This window comes from Trichosurus vulpecula, chromosome 4 (assembly GCF_011100635.1).
Source record: "Trichosurus vulpecula isolate mTriVul1 chromosome 4, mTriVul1.pri, whole genome shotgun sequence".
In the NCBI taxonomy this organism is placed as follows: domain Eukaryota; kingdom Metazoa; phylum Chordata; class Mammalia; order Diprotodontia; family Phalangeridae; genus Trichosurus; species Trichosurus vulpecula.
In genome coordinates, this window is record NC_050576.1 from 3,123,292 (window position 1) to 3,147,774 (window position 24,483).

The 24,483-nt window shown below is 47.4% G+C and overlaps 1 protein-coding gene across 1 annotated transcript in view; it reads left to right on the forward strand.

Moving 5' to 3' along the window:
• The window catches only part of SLC44A5 (solute carrier family 44 member 5), a 144,331-nt gene that overhangs the window by 21,649 nt on the left and 98,199 nt on the right, over nucleotides 1-24,483 (forward strand). Inside the window, exons 5-8 of the mRNA XM_036754157.1 lie at nucleotides 5,321-5,398; nucleotides 8,801-8,993; nucleotides 9,509-9,593; nucleotides 16,954-17,038. Coding sequence (XP_036610052.1) covers nucleotides 5,321-5,398; nucleotides 8,801-8,993; nucleotides 9,509-9,593; nucleotides 16,954-17,038 — 441 coding nt within the window. The remainder of the gene's footprint in view (nucleotides 1-5,320; nucleotides 5,399-8,800; nucleotides 8,994-9,508; nucleotides 9,594-16,953; nucleotides 17,039-24,483) is intronic.

Consider the following 24,483-nt stretch of genomic DNA (forward strand, 5'->3'; position numbering starts at 1 on the left):
TCTTCCTGGGCTCAAACGCCTGACTCCCCTCACTATCCCGGGGTGAAAAGTTCCAGTGGCTGGGGCTGAGGCAGCCTCTCAGACCAACTAACCCCGAGGCTTGCCCCTAGTTGTTTAAGCGGCTTGCAGCTTGTTGTTAAAACAGAACCTAGCCTGGATGTGTTTACTCCACTCAGGGACCAAACTTTGTCCTGAGATTTTTCTTTGGATCTTCTCAAATTGTCCCAGGAAGATTCCTGTTGTGCCCTTATTCTTCTTTGTCTCTACCCACACTTTGTTCTCTCCAAGGTGCTATTTTAACCCTTTTGTGGGGGAAAATCTTGAGAGCTTGGAATTTTCTGACCTACTCTGCCATCTTCCCACAATCCTCCCCTTCTGCCTTATAAAGGACTTTTCTTTCTGTCAAAGAAGTCAAGATCATGGAAAGTACTTATAGCCGCTGCATGCCATAAAAATGGAAGTGAGCCATTATACTATCAGACTGTTACTTCATCGGTAGCAGGTGACTGGCTCTCCACTCGTCACACTGATTCTCTAGGCGGGGGGTTACAGGTGAAAACCCATTGGGTCCAGAGTCAGAAGACCTGGCTTGCAAACTTGGCTCTTCTGTTTGAACTTGGGCCGGTCGTTCGCTCTTGGGACCTCAGTTTCCTCACTTACAAAATCAGGGGTTGAACTGGATGCTCCCTAAGATCCCTGACAGCCTGGTGCCTATGATTCTTTAGTCTTCCAGCACGTTTACTCAAGTAGCTGAGAGTCGAGAAAGCAATTGAGAAAATGCTAATTAGGCATATTCTACTTAAAAGAGCATTCTTCATAGTTTTTTTTCTTTTTCCAGAAAGATGGTTGTTAAACATTATCAGCACCCTCAGAATCATCACTCCCTTCTTGGTCCCCACCCCACCCAAGGCCATTCTTCTATTGAGCTTCCCTATTTCTCTTGAAGTTCCCAGCATCCTCCAATCATCTAAATTCTCAGCCTCTGGGTCCTCCTGGATCTCTCGCTCTCACCTCTGCCCAGAGCCAATTATTTGGCAAATTTGGTCATTTCTACCTCCACCACATCTCTCTCATAGCCTTCTCCCCTACTCCTTTCTCTCAGCTCCCACAGCTACCCCCCTCATTCGGGCCCTCACTGACTCTCCCCTGGACTACTAATTGGTCTTTCTGCTTCATCTGTACCCCCTCCTACCCATCACCTGCCAAAGCGAGTTTCCTAAAACTCAAGTGTAACCATATTATCCCTCTACTCAATAAACTCTGGTGGGGAGAAGAAAAACCACACTCTTCTATTTACCATTCAAAGGCCTTCCAACTGGTTCCAATCTACTTTTCTGCCATATTGCCAATTACACCTCTGTGCTTTCTACTGTGCAGACAAACTTCCCGTCTTGTTCTCCATATACAGCCCTCCTTTTCTGTCTTTGTGCCTCAGTCTCCCATGCTAGGAGAGCGCGCCCTCCTCACCTTCAATGTCCTTCAAGGGTCAACTCAAGGCACATGAAAACTATGAATGCTATCCATTTCATCTGTAAAATGAAACACCTACTTCCTAGGGTCGTTGTGAGGGTCAAATGAGATGTTCAAAAACTACCTTACAAACCTTAAAGCATCATAGAAATACTATTTATTATTATTATAGTCACAATTATTACAATCCTATTATTGTAGTGTTTTAGCATCCGTACAATCCACGTGCAGAGTTCTCAAACAGCGTTATTACTCCAGACTACCTTTCCAGCCTCGGCACATCCTCCCACCTTCTTGTACTTTCTTTTCCAGCCCAGCTGGATAATATTCATCGTAGCGTGATGTAGCAGCAATGTGGCTTGCAGCTGTTGTGGGCTGTAAGACCCAACAAGACCAGCAACAAGAGCTGCCAGCACAGGCAGCCAAGGAAAGTAACATTAAGGGGTTAACAATTTTACTTTAATACAACATATACATACATAACTCACTTAGTTCAGGAGGAAAAGCCAGTACCCTAAACTTCAGAGCAAATATAAACAAGTTACAAAAATGCACAATATAAACAGACCAGATCACAATTCATAGTTTCCTGGAAAGCATAAACATCTGGGTTTGTGGGCCAGGGAGCTCTTAACAATGGCTTGCCCAGAGTCACACACCATTCCTCCAGTGGCTCAGAGCCCCAAGGGAGAACACCAGCCTCTGGGTTTATATATCTTGTCCAGGGTCATGTGGCCTAAAGGCTTCTGACTTTACAAATATGTGACTCAAACCCATGTAAACTAGGCTTTCCCTTGAGGCAAGGAGGTCATCAAAGACTCCTAATTTAATCAAGGAAACAAAGGCTGGACTCTTCAAGAGCGCTTGATTGAATAAGTGCTCCAAAAGAGAAAACAGTAAAAAAGTGCCACCTTAATTATCAATACACATGAGTACCATTTATGCTCATCTGTCTCCATAACATGGCTCCTATCTCTCCTTCCGATTCCTTCCCCTATTTCGCTATCAAAATCTGACCCATAGTTCAAAGTCCAACCCAAAGCCGCCTCCTCCATTGAGCATTCCCTAATTCCTCCCAATGGGAGCCATTGAAGGCTCCTACCTCAGAACCCTTAGAGTGCTTTCTTGACCAACTCTCTTATTATAATTATTCTTATTATGTTGTTGTTGACGATGATGATAATTCATTTGCAGTTGTGTCTGACTCTTGTGACCTCATGGGGTTTTCTTGGCAAAGATACTGTGGTGGTTTGCCATTTCCTTCTCCGGCTCATTTTATATATGAGGAAACTGAGACAAACAGGGTGAAGTGACTTGCCCAGGGTCACACAGCTAGTAAGTGTCTGAGGCTGGATTTGAACTCAGGTCTTCCTGACTCCAGGTCTTGTATTCTATCCACAATACCACCTAACTGCCCCAGGGATTTGAAGATTCAGAGAGAAAGAGCTCAAGAGAAACAGAGGAGGGGTGTGTGTGTGTGTGTGTGTGTGTGTGTGCGCGCGAGCATACGGTGAAGGGGAGGAGCCTGTACAAAGACAGGGAGATAGGAGAGGGTAGATCTAATATAAGGAACAGTTAGTAATCTGATTTGGCTGGAATAAATCAAATGTATGAAAGGTGGTGAGCAATATGAAATGATCTGAAAAGTAGTGGGGAACCAGGCTTTATTTTATTTTATTTATTTTATCCTAGAGGTGCTAGCATGGAATGAGATGGTTGGACCTCACTCACATTGAAGAACATGATTTGGCAGCTAGGTAAATAGACTGGAGAGGAGGAGCAGCCATTTTAGAAATAAGGAGACTGATCATCAAAATGTGTGTGTGTATGCGTGTGCACATGTGCGTGTGCACGTGTGTGTGTGTGTGTGTGTGTGTGAAATTTCTCTCTCTCGATTTGTCTGTCTTGTCATGTTCCTCTAGGAGACCTGTGGTCCTTAGGTTGTCTCTACCTGCCCTTTCTTTGCTTGTGCAGGGAGCACGGTTTCTTTGAATGTTCTTGATTTTTGCTTCTCTTATTCCAGCTCCACCTTCCTTTCTGCACGTCTGCATCTCCAATCTCTCGTTCTCTCTCTTGTGTCTCTGGAGGATTGTCATCACAGATTCCGGCTTTTCTATTCTGCCCATGATTTTTTCTGTGCTGGACCTAAATTCTGCTCCCATAATTCTCATTTCTCTTTTAAACTGCTCTGGAACAGTGTGTTGTGGTTCCACGCTCTCCTCAGACTCCACGGGGTCCTCTGCTCACTGAGTGTCGGATTGTTTTCCTTTGTTTTAACATGTTTATTCCTAGATGCCTGAGCTCAGTCTGGAAGCCATGCTTCTTTCTGCTGTTAATGTTTCCCCATTGATTTATCTGCTTCTGTGAAAGTTTTCTTTGAAATCGTGTCTACGCCACGCACATTTAGGGTTAGGGTTAGTTTTGAGTTTTCTTCTTTGGGAGGTCTTTGGTTCATCTTTCTTCCCATTATGACCCCTTATCTCTCACTTTCTGACCCTATCCTCGGGGTCTGGATCTCAAAGCACCCCAGTCTCCTCCCAGGCTGGGCAATTCACAGTTCACTAGTGTAGGTCTCTACCCCAAGTGATTTTGGAGGGAACAGAAGTGACCCCAGTTCCTCTCCCCTCCTTCCCCCCGCACTGTTCTCATGGTGGGGGAGGAGAAGAAAGAATTTTTTAAAAATAGTATGCTTCCATCTGCATTGGACCCCCATGAGGTCTTTCTCTGGAGGTGCCATTCTTCCATTCCCTCAGGCTTGGTGCAGGACCCTACAGTCTGCTCTCCTGCCCCCTTCCTTCTGTTCCTTAGTCCTCTGTTCCAGCAGTTCTGAGCACTCACTCTGATGCCACCACTTTTGTTTAGAGTTTGGGTCTCTGAGGTTCTGTAAGAAATGGCTGGAGTTGGGGTTTGGGGTTAAGCCTATTTCAAGCCCAGACTATGTCTTTCCCTCTTTCCTCTGTTCTGAAGAAATCCTTTTCAGCATAGAATGCTCCAGTGGCTGGAGAGAGGGAGGAGGTCCTGGGCCTGTGGGGTGGGGATCTGTTGGAAGCTGGAAGCTGCCATCCTTGGGTCAGTGAGCACAGACTCATCACCGTGCTGTGGTGGATGGTGGGGGGTGGCTGCTGTGGGACCTCAGGACAGGCCTCAGTTCATGATTGATTTTTTTTACCTGTCATTTGGATTCCGTTTGTCCCAGACCATGGAGACAGATGAAGTTGCTTTATTTTAGAGATATAATTTGTGCTTTGGAGAGGTGTAAGGGGGTTTGGGGAGCAGAGAAAAGGTCTCATCTGTAATATAATAATATATGCTATAAGGATAATCCTTGCATTTATATAGGATCTTGTGCTGGCAATCCCCTTTACATATGTCACCTCTCGATCCTCATTAGAACCCTGTGAAGTAGGAGGTATCATTATCTCCATTTTACAGATGAAGAAACTGAGGTTGGCTGAGTTTAGAGGATTTGCTGAGGCTCACAGAGCTAGGCAGGATTCAAACTCAGGTTTTCCTAACTCCAAATCCAATCTCCCCACTGTTCCATCTAACTGCCTTCATAATTCCTAGTAAATAGGCAACATTCAGAAACTGTGTTGAAATAGTTAACAGGAAAACATGAGCCTTTCTTTAAAAACTCCTTTTTCTAATCAGGCTCTCTGAGACTCATCAGTTGGAGAAGTATACACGATTTAAATCATGCACTTCTGGAGGTCAGGCCTGGCCAGGGTCTCTCTGCCCAGAGGATCAGCCTGGCCTTTTGCCGCTTTTCAAAGCCTCCATGGCCCTCAAGCCAGGCTTTGCAGGCATTGCATCTGACCTTTCATTAAGCTAATTTCTGCTTATTCTTCAGATGGAGTTCTCCTCCCTCAAGCAGCAGCTTGTCTCTGTCTCAGCTGCTTTCAGCAGCCTTTCTAAAGCTAAGAGGATGGTAAGAGAGGAAAGCCCTCTGCTTCCTCCTTCCTCTCTGCTCCTTTAATGGGGGGAACGAGGGAAGAAATACAGAGACAGGTGGAGCCTCGGAAGAGCTCCATTCCCTGGACTAGCACACCCAGCTTGGAAAACAGTGAAGTGAGTGCTGGGCACGGGGGTGATGGTGTTTGGTAGGCATCGTACTGGAAGCCTGACTCTGGATGGGGGCTCTGCTGGGGAAGCATCCATGACAAATGAAGCAGTCAGTTGGAAAGCCCACATAAAAGGGAGTGTTTCAAAGATTCATCCGAGGCCCAGTTGGTACGACCAATGAATTCCCCTGAAGTGGCCGCAGCATTCGAATTCTCACTGAACATTTCCAGGGATCTGGAAGCAGTTACCACATTTTGCGTACTTATTACTTTGAACAGTGCCCTTTCCTATACATGAGACCATTTCAGGGGGTCCATCTGGACCAAGCTGTACTTTGTTAAGGAGTATGGGGGTGAGGTTAAGCAGGGCAGAGACTGGGGGAGGGTATCTCGACTTCTTCATGAAGGGACGTTGGTGAGGCGGAGCGGTCCAAATGGAAGAGGAGAGATCTTCCAGTGTGTAGATGACATAGCTTCAGGTAAATTGCCATCATACCAGTAACGATAGCTCCCATTTGCATAGTGCACTAAGGTTTCCAGAGCACTTTGTGTAGATCATCTCATTTGTCCCTCACTTCGAGGTAGGTGCTCTTATTATCCCAGATTTATGGCAAACAGAGGTTAAGTGCCTTGCCCAGGGTCACACAGCTAGTAAGAGTGTGGGTCAGGTTGTGCTGGGACCTTCCTGAGTCTAGGCCCAGAACTCTGCTCTCTGTGCCAAACAAGCAAAGAAAGAAATAACAGCTAGCACTTATAGAATGTTTAAAGTTTGCAAAGTCTTTTCTAAGTGTTGTATCATTTTATCCTTACAACAACTTGGGGAGGTAGGTTCTATGGTGATGTCCATTTTACAGACGGATAAGTTTGGTGAGCCAGCCTCCATCCTGGGATTGTTATTTAGAAAGACTTGACTTTGATCTTCAGACAAACACAATAGAAAACCCTGACCAGCCATGTGCCACACTCCCTATGGTCTGAAGGACCCTACTTTACACCATCTTAGATTCATTCTACCCCAAAAGCAGGAGCTGGGGCAGGGGAGGGCTGTGATGCTCTGGACCTTACAGGTTTCATTTCCTCCCCAAGTAAGGAGGCCACAGTCTACGGAGCAGGGACTTGGTAAATTGTTGGTCTGCCTCCCTGGGAGTAGAATGTTTCTTGGAATGTTTATAAGGCACATAAGCTCAGGAAGGGCCTCTTGTGGGGAGAAGGCAGCATTTGAAATGAGCATTCTGGGTGTCCCCAAAGTCTCAGTTCCATTTTAAGCTAAGACATTGGGGACACCTTATATGCCCCATACAAGGAGATGACTTGGCCAAATGGCAAGTCAGGCTGGAGAAGACTCTGGATATGAAGCCAGAGGGTTTGAGTTCCAGCAAGTATGCATGGTAGAGGGAAGGAGGGCTGTGTCTGTGGTCAGGGCACCCAGGCCCTGGCCCTGCCCCTGGCCGCCTCCATCACCTTGGCCAACTCAATAGCTCTTGGTCTTAGTTTGATCATATGTAGATGTGTAGGTGTTCTCTGAGTCCTGTGCTCCTGTGACATCAGGACATTCGCGTACAGTAACCTCACAGAGCCTCAGGTGAACCATCCATGAAAAGGGGACAACGTCCCGGGTCTGCTGTGAGGACAGCGCTTCATGATCTTCCCGACTTTGGAGAAGCCACTTCCATCTCTGCCTCAATTTCCTCATCTGTAAAGGACCCCCTTTTGACTTTGAAATCTCCCCAGTCATCAGACTTGATTCTCTATTAAAGTGTGAGGTATTTTCATTGGTTCATCTAATCTATACCATGGCCATGTCAGGATCTCAGCTCTGGGAACCAGGAGCTCCATGTTGTTTGGGATGGGGACTGCACCATCAGGAAAGGTCTTGGGTGCAGTGAGTTATGAAAGGGGATGAGCAAGGGCGAGGAGTCAGGTCTAGCCTCTGCGGCTTCTGAGAAGGCGCTAGACCAGGAGGCTCCTCAAGCTGCCTGAATCTTTAAAGGACAAGCCTGGATTAATGGACAGGAATGGGAGCTGGGAGAAAATGCTTTTCACTGTCAGGATTCTCAGCTAAATTTAAGGGAGAATTGATTTTTTCTTTTTCTTTTTATCAAAGTCAGACGTAATAAAGTGGCCATAAAGATGATTGAATTATACACTAAACTCAAATCCAATCTCTGCTGGAGAGGAGGAAGCTGACATCTATAAAGAACAAAAAGCCAGAGCCTCTATCAGGCTGGGGAAATCATCGGCACTTCCGTGGGAGGTGCTGTGGTGTGATGGATGGCACCACAGCTTGGGTTCAAGGCCTATCTCCGAAATGCCTGCCCCTGGGCAAGTCCCTTATATCTTTGGTGCCTCAGCAGCCAAGTTACAGAGAAGGTGCTGACCTGCATTGGGGGAATGAGTTTTCATACTGGGAGTTCACTACACTGATGAAACCACCTCACCTTGCCCATGCCCCACCCCACCCCCAAAGTATCAGTGCATTTCCTCCCAGAAATCAGGACTAACTGAGGAAGTTCAAATGATGAACGGCAGTATGTGCGTTTTACTCAAGTTTGTTCACTCACTGGTCCTGCCACCAAGACCAGTGGATCATTTCCTTTTCTATGCTACCATGTCTGAGCACTGGAGCCCTGGCCCCGAGTCCTCTGGGAGACTGATTCAAGGTCACCGGGCCAACAGGTGGCTTAGTCTTTGTGGAGTGACAGATTGGAAGATGATGTCTGTGGTACACTTTGAGATCTCCCAATGATGCCATGAACTCCTGGGTCATCAATTCTAAAGGGACCTTCGAGGCCTTCAAGGCCAATCTCTTCATTCCCCAGAAAAGCAAATAGGCTTGAAGCATGGAAATGACATTCTGAAGGTCCTCCCACCACCATCAGCATGTGAGGCTGATCTGAGCTCAGGCCTTCCCATCCCTAGCCCTCCCTGCAAGCTGCTCCCAAGGCCTGACTCTCTCTGGCGCAGGTGAAAATCAGCCCTGTCTGGGCCCAAGCTCTCAGTTGCCACGTGGGAATGATACTGATATTAAGACGAGAATAATGATGCCTCTGCCAAAGTGACTATTTTACCTTTCCAGAAAAAAAAGATGAAATAGAATCCTGGGGAGATAATGCCGAAAGGCACCTTTTAGGGCCGATTTATCCCAGCAGCTTCCCCTCAAAGACCATCATAAGAATTATCTTCCAAGGCAGCATGATGTCATGGACTGAGACCATTCCCGAGCTGGCTTCCGGGGATGGGGGTGAGTCTGGGGACCAGTTCTCTCACAGAGCCCCTACATTGAAGGGTGGACGGGCCCCCGTCTGCAGGGACTGCCCACATTGGTGAAATCCCAGAACCCCAAGGCCAATGAGAACGGCAAAAGGAATGTTGGCTCTGAAATGGGTCCCATCCTGCCTTGGTCCCTTACAGCCTGTGTGACCTTGGGCGAGTTAGTGGTCTCCTCCATAAAGGCAGGAGTGGGTCTCGATGACCTCTGAGGTGGGTAGTCCCTCCTAGCTCTAGAACCTTAACTTCACCCGAATGGGAGGTAGCCCCCTTCACTGGGGCCCGTCTCCACAATCAGCCCATCACACCCCATTCCTAACAATGACTCAAGACAGGCCACCCCCCTTACTTGACCACAAACAGTGACATCATCTTATTCCCTGCACATTTGTCACTTGGTCGCGTGCCATCAGGCCGTGGCTCTCAGCCAAGCAAGCTCTTGTCCCCCGGTCCTCTCCTCATTTGCATAAATGTCATCTTCTAAGTGCATTACCTCATGCTTTGGCCGCAGACCAGCTGAATCCGGAGGGATGGAGAGGAACGTCTTTTCTGATGGATTCGGCTGTATCTCATCTTGTTTTTCATTAAGAAATGACCATGTAAGGGAAATCAATAATCTTGGCTCTCTGGGGCAACGGGTTCATTGCAGGGGGAGCATTTTAATTGCCTCAGACTGCCCGTCGCTGATGTCATTCTCTTTGCTCCCGCAGCCTGGGCCTATGGGGATGCCAAGAAAGTGGCCTATGCTACAGACAGCAATGGGGAGTTTTGTGGCCAGAAGAACACCCGCAATGAGTGAGTACAGTCCCGTGTCTGCCCAGCGTGGGCGGAGACATCCCCAGGCACTGCCAAGCCCACCCCCACTCCCAGGACCCTAGATCTGAAGCTGGACAAGACCTGAGTCCCTAGGCCTGCCCCTCCATGAGTCCCAGAAGCCCGAAGGCCACCCTAGCACAAAGGGTCAGAGGTGGGAGGGGACCCCACCAGCACTGTCTGCCTCCTTTTCTCTCTTCCTCTGTCCCTTGTCTTCTCTCGTCCCCTCATTTCTCGGGCCACCTTCTTACCAGGCACAAGGTTTTGAGTGGCATGAATTAAGGACACAGGATTATAGGAAGGATGTCAGATGCCACCTGGTCCAACACCCTCCCCATTTTACAGAAGAGTAAACTGAGGCCCATGGGGGTTAAGTGATGCCAAAGGTCCTACAGATAATGTAAGAGGTAGAATTTGAACCCAGTTCCTCTGATTACTTAACATCCTCTGGACAGCTTTCCATGAGGTTGTCATTTTCTCATGGCCTTTTTCGGATGGTGCAAAGACAAAGCTTCATAAAAATGAAATTATAAATGCTGGACTGTCCCAACCACCTCATCAGAATTCAAATTTAAGATAGTAATGGAAGGGTCTGCCCCACTGCAGCTCGGCATTGTGGATCAAGAGCATCAGCTTCTAAAACCTGGTTCAAGTAACTTATTGGGATCCAGACTGACTGTGACCCTGGACAAGTTCTTAATCTCTCAGGGCCCTGAGCAACTCTCTCCAACTCCAGGTTACAAAGAAAGTGCCAGTCTTCCTGGGGAGAATAAGTCTCCTCTCTCATCATTGTTCAGTTCTTAAACCAGTGAGATCACAAGTCCAATCCCTCCTCCTGGATATATTTCATAGGACAGGAAAAAACCTGGAGACATGGTGATGCGTGGTGGCCTTGGAGTTCACCGATCAGCTTGGCCTTGAGTACTTACAGTGACAAAAATGGAAACAAATTTGAAGATGATTCTCCACCAGTTCCTTCTCTCTGCTGAAGGATACCTGCAATTTCAGTTATCGAGAATAAATCTATCTTTTCCTTTCCTTTAGCTTAAAAATAGAGGGGAAGCAAACCATCATGGTGGAAAGTGCCTGCCCACGCCCACTGGCTTCTGTCCCTTCCTTACTGTGTATGTCTGCAGCTGGCACATGCATCTCTGGAGCCCTCATGACCAATTCTCCTTCTGTGGACATTAGTACGGAATTGTGGGGGACCTTCAAAGCCCTAACTTTGAAAGGAAGAAAGGAACTCCTTTTGTTAACAGAATTCTCTGCCTCCAGAGGTGGTCCTGGTTGAAAATATAAATAGGTTCAAGGAAGATTTAGATACATTCCTGGACTCAGTTCTTAACAGATCACCCAGGGGAGCCTCGGACGCTTTGGAGGCACATTCCTACCCATTGGAGCTGGAGGTCATGGAGGACAGCCATGCTACTGTAGAAGGCCCCTGGGAGGGACTTTCAGAAATTCAATACTGGCCTGAGATTTTACCCAGTACAATAATCCGTAGCTCTTAACCTCAGTGACTCAGGAAGGTGTAGGCCTGGCTGGTGAGTGGGACAAAGAAAACTCTAGGTGCTATGCAATCTCTTTGTTCCTGTCCCTAGTTCCTCAAAGTTATTTTAAAATCATTTTACAGGTTTCATAGAAAATAAAATCTCTATGACACAAAGGGATCCAAACCCAGCCACTGACCCACTTCTTTTCAATGGACTTGGATACGACAAATTGTGCCATAGCAAAGAACTGGGACAGTTCCATGATGCTTCTGTAGCGTATTATAACGTGTACACCTTCGTGTACTGGGAAGTCCACTCCTTGAGGGCAGGTGCACATTCTGGTGTGCCCAGACCCGGAATATTTCCTGGAATTCAACTCAATGAAGGAAGTAGATTCAGTCAGAAGTGAATTCAGCTCTGCATTCACGCGCAGTGGTGGGATCCCCGTGGATTGTGGTAAGAACACGTTTGGCTTGAGCCCAGACCTCACCTCCATTGGGACGGTCTGAGATGATCAGAGCTCAGGCGTGTGATTGAAAAGTGACCCTGACGTTCTGCGGTTCTGGGTGCGTGCAGAATCCCTCTGAAGTCCCTGAGCAACAAGAATAAGAAATGATAAGACCTGGCGTTTCTCTAAGTGCTCAATGATCTACAAATCATGCTCACTACACGCCGGATGCCAGGTGCTCTGATTGCCCAGACTCTAGACGTAAGAGGAGCCTGTGGGTTAGAGAGGTTTAATGCCTTGAGCAGAGTAGGGGCAGGATCTGAACCCAGACCCTCCTAACTCCATGTCGGGTGCTCGATCAGCCACGCTGCCGTCTTCGGCTTCATTTAAAAGGGGACAGTGTCCAAAAAAGACTCTATCCATCGACAATTATTTACTGAGCAACCACTGCGTGCTGGGTGCCAGGTTAGGTCCTGGCAATGCAAGTACAGCCCATGAAACAGTCTCTGCCAGCAAGGAGTTTGCAGTCTGTTGGAGGAAGACTACAAGTGTGTGTGTGTGTACATACACATGTGTATGTGCATAGCTATGCAGGATAGAGAAATACCAGGAGGATAAATTCAGAAGATGCTGTGGTATTTATGTACAATTGGGGAAGGAAAACACTAGAAAACAGAGGGATCAGGAGAGACCTCATGTAGAGGGCGGTGCTGCAGCTGTGTCTTGAAGACAGAGGCCAGGAAGGAGTATATTCAAGGTGTGTTGGATGGCCAATGCAAAGGTCCAGAGGTGGGAGATTGAGTACAAGGTGTGAGGAACAGAGAGAAGACCAATGTGTAGGAGGCAAGAGATATGTAATGAGGCTAGAAAGAGAGAGAGAGAGAGAGAGAGAGAGAGAGAGAGAGAGAGAGAGAGAGAGAGAGAGAGAGAGAGAGAGACAGAGAGACAGAGAGAAAGAAAGAGAGAGAGAGAGAGAGAGAGAGAGAGAGAGAGAGAGAGAGAGAGAGGGAGAGAGCGAGAGGGGGGAGAAGAGAGAAGAAAGAGCCTCCTTGGGGTGGCTGGAGGAGGGTAGGGGAGGTATTGGAGTATCCCCCAGGCCAACCATTTCAGCTGCTTCTCCTGGGGTGATAAGCATAGATCTCCATCCTTCCCCTGTCCATTGGTGAGTGAAACCTGGATGTATACTATGTGTTGGCCAGACAACATTTGGAATAGTGTGTTTGGTCCTGGGAGGGACATTGAGACAGGATGTCAATAAACCAGAGTGTGTGTCCAGGAGAATGACTATAATAATGAGGCAATCAGATACACTGCCGTGTGTATGTTGGTTGAAAATACTAATGATATTTTGCTTGGGATTCTTGTGCTCAGCCCCAGTGGGTAAGATGAGGCTCATGAGGAGTGGTTTCAAGAGGTTTGATTTTGACTCCACGCAGGAGAACACACTTCCTAATGAGTAGAGGGCTTCCAAAGTGGAGCGATCCTGCCCAGGCACTAGCGGCCTCCTCCTTCCCTGGTGGTCTTCAGTACAGGCCGGACGGCCATCTCCTGCCACAGGGATTCCTGTTCAGGGGGAGCTTAGACCAGATGGTCTCCACAAATCTGTGATTCGGAGATGGGACTGGAGCAGATTTTGGAAACTAAGAATTGCTTCCAGTTTCCCAAACAATGAAATCAGCCAACAAGCATTGGTTACGTCCTTCCCATGTGCTAAGAGCAGGAGACACTCAGGAGGATGGGAGTAAGGCATTGGATGTGGAATGTCCTTGGGACACACTCTACCAGCACAGGTTGGCTGGTGGCTTCTCTCTAGTATAAAGGTTTGCAAGGTGTTACAACAATCCAGCTAGCAGCTGTTGTGGGGGTGAAAAACCAGCACAAGCCCAACAACAAGGATGCTGCCAGCATAGGTTCTTTTGATCTGCTTTACTAAGGAGAGCAATGTCAAGGGGTTAACAATCTTATTTCAATCCAACGTACAAACATCATTCACTTAGTTCAGGGGAAAAAGCCAGCACCCTGAACTTCAGAGCAAATACAAATACAAAGATACATTAGAAACAGAACAAATCACAATTCATAGTTACCAAGAAAACCAAGTCCGGACATCCGGGCAAGCTGGAGGGCTCTTAGCTACAGCTGCCTGGAGTCTCCACATCATCGCACCACCAAGAGTGAGAGCCCTGAGTAAAGGGCTCTATCTTCCCTTTTTTATACAGTTTCAGACGTCATCAAACATCATCTGAGCGACCAGAACTTAGGCTCCTATGATTGACTCTGGAGTTAGCACCTCCCCTTAGGACCCTGGGAGCTTCACACCCACATAGGCTTAGCACCTAATAGGGGTTTGGGGCAAATTTAGGAGCAAAGATCTAATCAGGCCTCCCTTAGTTAGCCCCACCTGGGGCCCCACCTTAATTACCAATTCACACCCACATAGGTTTAGCACCTAATAGGGGTTTGGGCCTAGGGCTTAGCACCTACTAAGACCCAAAGACACTTAATTAATCATTTTAAAACAGTAAGAAAGCCCCAACTTAATTGACATTACAGAGGGCTGCCTAGAACACGGGAGAGGAAGTGAGGTACCCAGGGTCTCATAGCCAGGATGCGGCAGACACGGTCTTTAGCTGTGGTTTTCCTGGGTCTGAGACTGGCTCTCTAGCCATGGTACCAGGCAGAAAAAGAAACTGTCCCTGCCCTCAAGGAGGTGACATTCAAATGGGGAAGATGATGTGAAAATAACTAGAGATGTACAAAATCTACAGAATGGATGGATGAAACCCGAGAAGAGTCACTACTGGTGTGTCCACACGAGGCATGCAAAGATTGCCATGCCAGTTTAGTCAATTTTTGCCTTTCAGACTTTTGCAGTTTTAAAACCACCAGATCCTCTTGGGACTCACTCACCTTTTTAAATGTCCCTTTTGAGTGAAAGAAAACCAAATGTTTCAAGGGAGCCTTCACTTGGAGTCTTTATCTTTCTTGGGCTGATCATCTAAGTTACAGTGTCTGAACTGCAGAAAAGCCTGGGGAAGCCCGGAGGGTGGGGGGAGCCCTGGACTTGGCATTGGACCCCATCTCCACTCTGTGCCCTGCCTGCTGTTATGGCCTCAGGGAGGTCGATGAAAGCCTGGACTTCATGTCCCATGGTCCTGTGAGGGCAGGGCCAGGTTCACTTTTGGGCTGGTATGCCCTGCTCCCGAGCAGTAGCCTGGCCTGGTGGGGAGAGAGCTGGTCTAGGACCCAGAGGGTCCCACCTCTGGAACATGTTGGTGGTGTGACTTCTAAGCTCCCAGGAGATGCCCTAAAAATCTCTAAAACGAAGCTGCCAAGCAGGGTTTGATGTGCCTCGGGAGGGCAGTTTCTATCTGGGAGCTCCCACATCAGTGAGATCCCAGGTCTGGTCCAGAAGAGAAGGCCAGGCTCTGTGCCAGTGATGGGCAGGGGTCCACATACAAAGGTGAGGAGGCACCAAGCACAGACAAAAGAAAGGCCCAAGGTATGGGGGCGGGGGTCCTGACACCCAGGGGAGTTGGGAAAGGCTCCCTGAGCTTCACGAGCGTCCGGCTGGGCACAGCAGCAGATGCCACCAGGGCTGCCCTTGGCACAGCCGTTTGCCGGGATGGTCAACTGTGGGTGGCTGAGTTCTCAACCAGCAAACACTAGATTGATGTCAGCGCCATCTTCTGGCCACTATAGGAACTTCAGCTCCTAAAGTCTCCTTAGAGAACTTTGGGCACTGGGCATGGTGCCTTGTTCTGCATCCTTAGCAGAAGTGGGCACAGAAGAAATATCCTGTCTGTCCAAAGTGTTGGGCATAGGGAGAGGGGGAAGTTCACGTGTGTGCGCGTGCACACACACACATGCACTCATACATGCACACACACTAGCACACACATTCACACATGCACACACACACTCATGCACACACACTCACACTCGCATGCACACACAGTCACACACATTCACACATGCACACACACTGACACTTGCACGCACCCACACAGTCGCACACATTCACACATGCACACACACTGACACTTGCACACACCCACAGTCATACCCATTCACATATGCACACACACACATGCACTCATACATGCACACACACACTAGCACACAGTCACACACATTCACACATGCACACACACTCACACTCATGCACACATAGTCACCCACATTCACACATGCATGCACACTCACACTCGCATGCACCCACAGTCATACACATTCACACATGCACACACACTCACACTCGCATGCACACACACAGTCACACACATTTACACATGCACACACTGACACTGTCATGCACCCACACAGTCACACACATTCACACATGCACACACACTCACACTCATGCACACATAGTCACACACATTCACACATGCACACACACTGAGACTTGCATGCACCCACACAGTCATACACATTCACACATGCACACACACTCACACTGGCACACACACACTCATGCACACACACAATATAGTTTTTCATTTGCTTGTTGAACACAGGTGGGGGTATTGCTCGGCATCTTTACCACAAATGAAGCCATTTCTTCCATCTCCAGTGTACTGGGGCTAACTTTAGAGGGTGATGTCATTCTCACACACCACTTTGACTGAGAGTACACAGGCGAGCCCAGGAACTCAGCTGTCAGTTTAATTTTGATTTTCTTATCCCTGTTTGTCAGAGATCTCAAGGTTGAATGAACAAGCCACAATGTTCATGTGCTTCCTCCCTGTCTCCATTCTCCAATTAAGTCAGTGATCCTCGTGATCCTCCCCTGACCCTCCCAGGACAATGCTTAGCTTTGAGTTGAGACATCTCCCAGTGCCTGAGCAACTGGTTCCCATAAGCTGTGGGGACCTTAAGGAACCTTACAGCAGAATCCACAAAACTCAGTTACTCACCATCCTCTCTTCTGGTCTCCTCCTCAGAGCCTGGAAAGCTGTGGGCAGACCATTTCAAAGGCTTTGGAACAGACTGCTCTGAAAGGGAACTCCTTATCATTGTTAATTACCCACTCAACACCAAGGAGGCTGTGGCCTCCAGGGCCTGTTCCTGCACCACGGGGCATCCTTGGCAGTCCACAATTGCCTAAATTATTGTAAAAGCTCCATAATGCCTTCTCTGTCCCTCAGTTTCCTCCTTTGTAAAATGAGTTTGGACCCTCAGGGTTCCTTCCAACTCCCTCTAGGCTCTGATAATAAAGACACATGCTCCCGGGGTCAGCGGCTTTTAGCCCAGAAGAGACCCACAGTAAAGCCTTGTTTTACTGAAGGTGAATAGAAACAGGAGAGGTCTCATGGGCTAGGATGCCTGGGACCAAAATGGCAGGTGTTTCCATGTTCCCTAATCTTAATTCTTTTTCCGTTGTTGTCTTTCTCTGTAGGAAGAAGACTTTTTTGTTTTATTTTAACCCTCTGAAGTGTACCAGCTCCATAGTGCTAACAAAGCTACAGTGCCCAACCAGGCAGGTAAGGCATGGGTGAAGCTGCCTCCCCTCTGCCTCAGAGCCTTCAAAGACGAGCTGGAGGGCCAAGCCCTTTGTGAGCCAACCCACCTCCCTTGGGCTCAGCACTCTGGAAATGACTTGGTCCTGCTCCATGTCTACTTTGTGGGGACTCATCTGAGAACATACTGGATCCTTCTACTTTGTTGTTTCCCTCCTCCCTCCCCAGTAGAACATAAGCTGCTTGAGAGCAGGACTGTTGCTCTTGTTGGTAGATATGGGATTGAATTGCATCCTGTTGTGGGGAGAGGAGTTTGGCCATTCACAGGGAGTTCTGGGGTGATTGCTGTGAACCTCTGACACAAGTTAGATCTGTGTCTCTGCCAGTCCCTGTAGAATGTAAGGATGAAAAAGAAACAGTTGTCATAGGATTAGCTTTTTGGATAGAGGACTAGCCTTGGAGTCAGGATGTGGCGAAGGGATTCAAACCCTGCTTCTGACACACACTAGCTGTGTGGCCATGCAGAAGGCACTGTACTTCTCCCAGGGAAAGGGGCAGCTCTCTAAGACTAAAAATCACAGATGGCTTGTTCACCTGAATCAGTGAAGGCGATTTATGCACTGGGCGTTCCCTAAGCCAACCCAATATCCCACATGCTCCCTCCCACTCCCTCCTAAAAATACCCCAGCAGCAGCAACAACAGAATTTTCAGGTAGAAGGGTCCATGAAAATCATTGGCCACAGGTTCTTGATCTCGCTTGTATAATGGAGCGCTTCGACTGACGACACCTACGGCCCCCTTCTTAGAATCAATTTTTTTAAAAAAAATCATAATTGAAGGAAATAATACATTTCAGTGAGAGATTAGTGAAAATAAAGATATCCTTTCTTTTTTTCATATCAGAGTTCACTGAACCTTGTCCATTGACCTGTTAGGGATCTGTGGACTCCAAGTTAAGATGCCCTGATGCAGACTTATTATACAAATGTAGAAACTGAGGCTAAGTTGCCCAAAGATGTGTAGCAAGCTACAAGTAGGGCTAAGGTCATTGCTAGCTAATCAGTCAACCAATGATGATTGTTGTGTTAGGTTGTGAGAGACCAGAGGCCAGGAAAGATAGAATGTAGTAAGTCACCCATAGGGAAGGCCTTGGGACAAAAGATGACATAAAAAGATGTACATGACAAAGTGTTCTATAGGGTGTGAAGGCTGAAGGCCATTACCAACTGAGTGTCTGGTGTGTGTGTGTGTGTGGGAGCGCAGAGGAGTAGAATGGCTTATTAGAAGCTGGCTGGATTCCTGTATGTGCTTCAACATTCAAACTATTGGGATATGTTGTTTTGGTTGAAGAAAATCTGGCCTCCCAAAGATGTGTATTTGGAAGGAGTCTTTGAATGACAAATATAGTCTCAGTATTATTATGAGAAATGATTTGACATCAGGGATGCTCAGGAAGCCATAAACCACCCTTGGAGAACCACTGGTGTGAAGAAGCAGTCAAATGACTTGAAGTTAGTAAGATCTGAGTTCAGATGCCACCTTAATACACTTCCTGGCTGTGTGACCCTGGGAAAGTCATTCATTCTTTGTGCCTCAGTTCCCTCGTCTGTAAAATAATGGAGTTGGACTTGATAGCCCCTTAGGTCCTTATGACCTGAGTTCAGATTCTGGCTCTAATACTAACTAACTGTGTGGTCTGAGCCAGACCATTGTGGGTATGGAACGTGGCACTGACTGTCAGGCTGAGGTGAGAGGTTGGTTAGATTTGTTAAGCTGCAAGAAAATAGGGGAGAAGAGAGGTATCTTTGGAAATGAAGCTTATATAAAAAGAAAGGCTATGGATGAGAATTAGACATTTAAAAAAGCATCATTGTAGCCACTGGACAGATAAAGAAATGAGGCTGCCAGGTATGAGGTCCGACAGATAGAACCTAGACTGCGGTGCCACCCTGACTAGGACCCACACATTAAGCTAGCAACAGGAAAACCAAAGCACTCTTCTTGGAGATAACACTGATTTGCTTCTCTAAGAGATTCCATCTTGAATTTCCTAAGCCAGGCAGGCGTCTTGGTTCTGCCGCTGCTGGAGGTGTCAAGCTTTCGTGCACAGATGCTAACAATCTGGGTGGCTCACTCCTCTTCAGGCTCACTGACTCCCTCATCTGTCAGATGAATGGGTCACACTGGAGAGCCAGGAAGGCCCCTCTTCCGGCTCTGCTGGCTGAGCCCTATGCTGAGGGTAATGAGGACTCTTCGAGGCTGCTCACCACCTACTTTACATGCATTATCTCATTTGAATTCGGATGGGGGCACAAGGCGAGGGAGCCAAGGACCTGATTCAATGAGCTTCTTTTCCTGCAGAGAGAAGGCCACTAATTAGCTGCAATTCTTTTCCAAGTGGCCTCCCCATTCTTCGCTTCCATTAATGCACAGCCGCAGTCAGGGAGGGAAGCGGATCTATTTGTGCAGAGCTCACAGCGTTCGCTGCCTTCGCTGCTCACATGGTCCAGACACCCAGAGGACGGGCACGATCCACTCAAAGACCCAAGCGCCAAGTGACCTTCGTTTTGGGCTAATTGCGCAGTGATTGCTGGCTAATCAACATCCTATTGGAAATGAACAAATTGGTCTGAGGGAGGGAGGCAGAGTGGAGGGGGAGCTGTATTGTTTTTTAACAGCTTATTAGAGCTGACATCGGATGTGATAACATTCTTGTGTGGAACATAAGGCACTCGGCATGTTGATCATTTGTAGGTATATGTATATGTGTGTGGAGCAGGTGGGGGAAGGGAGCAAGCGTTGATTGAGCATCACTACGTTCCAGGTGCTGTACAAATATTGCATCATTTAATGTGCACATGCGGTTGTATGTGCATACGTGTATCCACATTTACATAAATATAATTTATACCGGCGTGGCATAGTGGGCAATGCTAGACTCAGAATCAGGAAGACTCGGTGTGTAAACATGCCTCTAACACCTGCTAGCTGTGTTGCCTGAACAAATGACCCGATCCAGAACGTGAGCTGGAAGAGGAACCTCAGTGCACATCCTGGTAGAACCACACATGAACCACTGCAACATGTACAAATGAATGAAGCAGGGCTTAAGCTTTTACTATGTGCTCAACTCCAGGGATACTCCAGGGATATAGAAAAGCTGTCAGTCCATGTTCCAGGAGCTCCTGGTCTAGCTGGGGATACAACACCTAGGGGAGGTCTCAGCTGCCAGTCACAAAGAAAGGTCCTCTGGTCCTTAGGAGGCAGTGGCAAAACACGTGTGTCCGGCACTGTGCCAAGCACAGTCAATTCCATTGAAACACCCAGGTCTCTTTCAGAACAGCTGCTTTCTATCTAAACATGATCCTCCATAATATACTTGTGATTTGGGGGGTTTTGTACTCAAATGGAAGATTCTGCATTTCTTCCTATTGACTTTCATCTTAGATTCAGCCCAATGCTCTGGCCTGTCAAGACTTTTTTGGATGTTGTCTCTGTAATCCACTGTGTTACTATCCCTCCAAATTTTGTGTCATTTGCACATTTCGGGGGGAGACAATCTGTGCCCTTACCCAGATCAGCCATATCTGCGTTCTCTGCACCGCCATCCCAAATCTCCTCCAGACTTTCTGCACAATGCCCCAGAAAGGGCTCTCGCCCTGGGCTCCACAGGATGGAAGGAGCCTTGCAGCCCCCTCCTGTGATCTGCCGCTTCCTGCCAGAGCAGCCATTTCAGGAAGATGCTCTGGCCAGCCAGGTCTTCATCCCTTTGTGGTCACACTGCTATCTTCCCTCCCAGGTTTTCTCTACGATCCTCCTAGACTGGGTACCTTGATTCTCCCTATCTGCTTTCTAGCTTTCTTTCAGGTCTTCTCTCGTTTCATTAGAATGTAAGTGCCGTGAGGGCAGGGATTGCCTTCTGCATAGATTTGTGGGACTCTGGAAGAGCCTGAGTCACTGATGACTTGGCACGGCTTGGCCCCACTCATATCCAGTTCCTGTCCAAGACGAGACATCAACCTCGTAATATCATTGGTCCTGTGAGAACAAAGGGTGAACAACAACAGCATGTTTCCAGTGTCTATCCTAGTGCCTGGTATATAGTAAGTGCTTAATAAATGCGATTGCGACAACACAGGGCCAAGCACAGATCCCTGGGCACTCCACTGTGGACCTTTGTCTATATTAACATTAAATCATTAACAGCTGCTCTTTGATTCCAGCCATCCAAGCAGTTCTGATTTACTCTGATTATATTATTGTCCAAACCTTTTCTCTACATTTCTTCCACAAGACTTTTAGCATGAGATCCTTTAGGGATATTTTATCAAAATCTTTGCAAAAAACCAAGGTAAACAATATCCATTGGCCCATCCCTCACAGACTCCACCTCTTTGTTCTCCATTGATTATCAGCCAGAGTGAATTAGGTTTTAGAAAAGGTATTTACTAAGTGTATGTAGCAAGAACAACCCCCCAGACTTGGGGTGCATTGTCCCCTTGCACAAACATAGACAATTTTACAAGATGTCATGCACAGCTGAGAAATATACAATCAATTGCCAAATCCTTTGGATTTTCTTATTGAAATATCTCTCCCATAAAGTCTTCTTTCACTATTCCCCTTGCTGCTAACTAGTATACAATGCACTCCACCTGCACAAACCATTGCCACAGCCTCCTAACAAATCTTGCTTCCAGCCTCTTCCCATCCCACTCCCTCATTCCCAATACTGCTAGAGCCATCTACTTTGTGTACATAAGTAATAGGTGGCACTGGGGCAAAGCCAAAGGTGGGGGAGGAGGCATGGTGACAACAAAGAACAGGATTAGTTGTAGTCAGTCTTAGAGAGAGATGGAGGGATAAATTAGGATCAAAGTAACTTCAGATTCTCAATTGTGGAAATGGAACATGTGAGTGATGGGAACAACAGGGGTGTGACCACCACTGTGCATAGCTGAAGGGGAGTAGAGGAGTAGGTTGTGGAAGTTCTGCCAGCCGAGGGAGTGGGAGGTCGGGGAACACCAACAGGTATCCTGAAGTCCTCCAGAATAAAGACTGGAGTTGGGCTAAAGAGGAAGACTCTGAATCAGGTAGTGAACTCTTTAAGGGAGAAGATGAGCTGGGGACCAGCCAATGACAGCCATAGGTTCTGGACTGGGTGACAAATGGCTAGAGTTGACTTTCGAAGAGCAAAGGTTGCTAAGTGATTGAAGCAGAGGGAGATAGATCTGGGCATGTCAACACAAGCTGTGCCTCCATTCTGCCCACCTAGTATGGTGCCAAGTCCCTTGCCTGCCATCCTAGGCCTTCTGCGATGGCTTTACCGTTACCTCCCATTTCTAGTTTGTACTCTACCACTCTCTTCCTTTTATTCAATCCCGTCCATTTACAGATGAAAACACAGGCCCAGAAAGATAAAATGACTTGTCCCTGGTCACATGGAGACTAAGTCTCAGAGCTGGCTTTGAGATGAGGACTTCTGACTCCAGTCCCAATGTTGCTGCCACTGGACCACGCTGACTTCTAATGGAGCATGGAGAGGAATGGTTGGATTTAGGACATTCTCATACGTTCATGGTTAGCTCTGGGAGGGCCCTTAGAGATCCTGCCCCCTCTGCTGGGGCCAGGAAATGAGACTGCACACAGCCAAACGTCCGAAGAATTGGGGTCCCAGACAGTGTCCCAGGGGATCCTGGTGTGAATATCCATGCTGCCAAAAATGGTGATGCAGCAGTTGTAGTTAAAATATGAAATGTTGACATTTTAATGTATCAGCAATGCTTCTTATGTATATAGATACCCCCACCCCAGGAGCAAAAATAGGCCTGATTTCCTCTGCTTTGCTGCGGAATTTCCTTCTTTTTTTCTTTATCTGAAGGGTATTTTGTTCCCTGGGGGCCTCTAGAGACAAGCATTTATAGGATCTCGTCGTAGATTTCAAGCTCCAAAGTATTTCCTGGCCAAATTGGTTTGGCAAATGCTAGTTTAAGTCAATCCATTTTTGCTTATCCTGGTAAATAAAATCAAAGGAACAGCATTCCTGTTCCCTGATCCTCATTACATGCCTATTCCCTGAGTATTTTTTGCCCTACGTATCTCTTTGCAGAGTTCTGAATTGGCTCTTAGTGACTCTGGAGCCTGGCCTCCTGCCTCACCTGGGCATCAGCACAGCAATCTGATTTGGCAATGATGGTCCCTTCAAGCAAGTGGGATCTCCACTCCCATCTAACTGATGTTGGGAAAGGATTCTTAACAAAGATTGATTGCTGCAAACGGCCCTAATTTTGTTAGTTTCTTAGGGTGATAAAAACTTAATTATGGTTTGCACATGGTTGTTGAGAAAGAGCTGGTCTCATAATTATGGGAAACATGGGTGAGCAATGTTCCAAGCATTTTTAAATTTGCCATTTTATTCCTTTCAGGGACATGAGGCAAGCCTTTAACTCTGAACACTCGTAGCCAACACCATCAAGAGATGAACATTCCATCTTAGCCCCATCCTCAGATCCTGAGCCAGTCTGATCAACAGTCTGTCTTGGCATCACACCCACCCATGGGACATATCCCCAGAATGTTGGCCAGAGGGATTGGGGTTAAGATCTTAGGCATGGGACTGGAAAGAACATTAGAGGCCATCTAAGCCAAGGCAGCCTTGCTCCTGACACTCATGAGCCATGTGACCTTGGGCAAATCCCTAACCGTTGGTCAGCCCCCATTTCCTTATCTGTGCAATAGAGGTAGTGATGGCTCTAGCACCAACCTTGCAGGGCTGTTCCAAGGAGAAATCGTTCGTCTAGCACTTCTTACATATGCGTCAATGATTGTTTGTGTTGTTGCTGGCCTTGTTTCTTCAGATAAGGAAACAGAGACCCAAAGACATGAAGGGATTTGTCAAGGTCAGAATTGACCAAGTTGAGATTCGAACCCCCAGCTCCTCACTACAAAGCCATCGCTTTTCCCACTTGTAGTCCTAGAATCTTCGATCTAGAGCCTGAAGGGGTTTCAGAGGCTCTGTAGTCCAACCCCGTCCAATACCGATGAGGAAGCTGAAGCAACTGGCCCAAGTAGAAAGTGTCCAAGGCAGAATTTGAACCTAGGCCCTCTAACCCCAACTCTAGCCCTCCTCCTTCCATTTCTTCCCATATGGTTATAGACGTAGTGCTGGAAGGCCCTCAGAGATGCTCTCATCCATTCTCGTCATCTTATAAATGAGGAAACTGGGGCTTAAGGGCATGAATTAGTTTGGCCAAGTTCACCTGGGCATCGTGGCTGGCATTTGAACCCAGATCTGTTCATTCGAGAATCCTCCTTCCACCTTTTCCAGAAGCATATAACCCACTGGGAGTTGGAAAACCTAGGCTTAAGTCCCAAGTATCTTTGTCACTTTCTGTGTGTGTGTGACTGCACAGAAGATTCCTCACCTGTGCAAGGAAAGACTTGGACACAATGATCCCTGAGGTCTCTT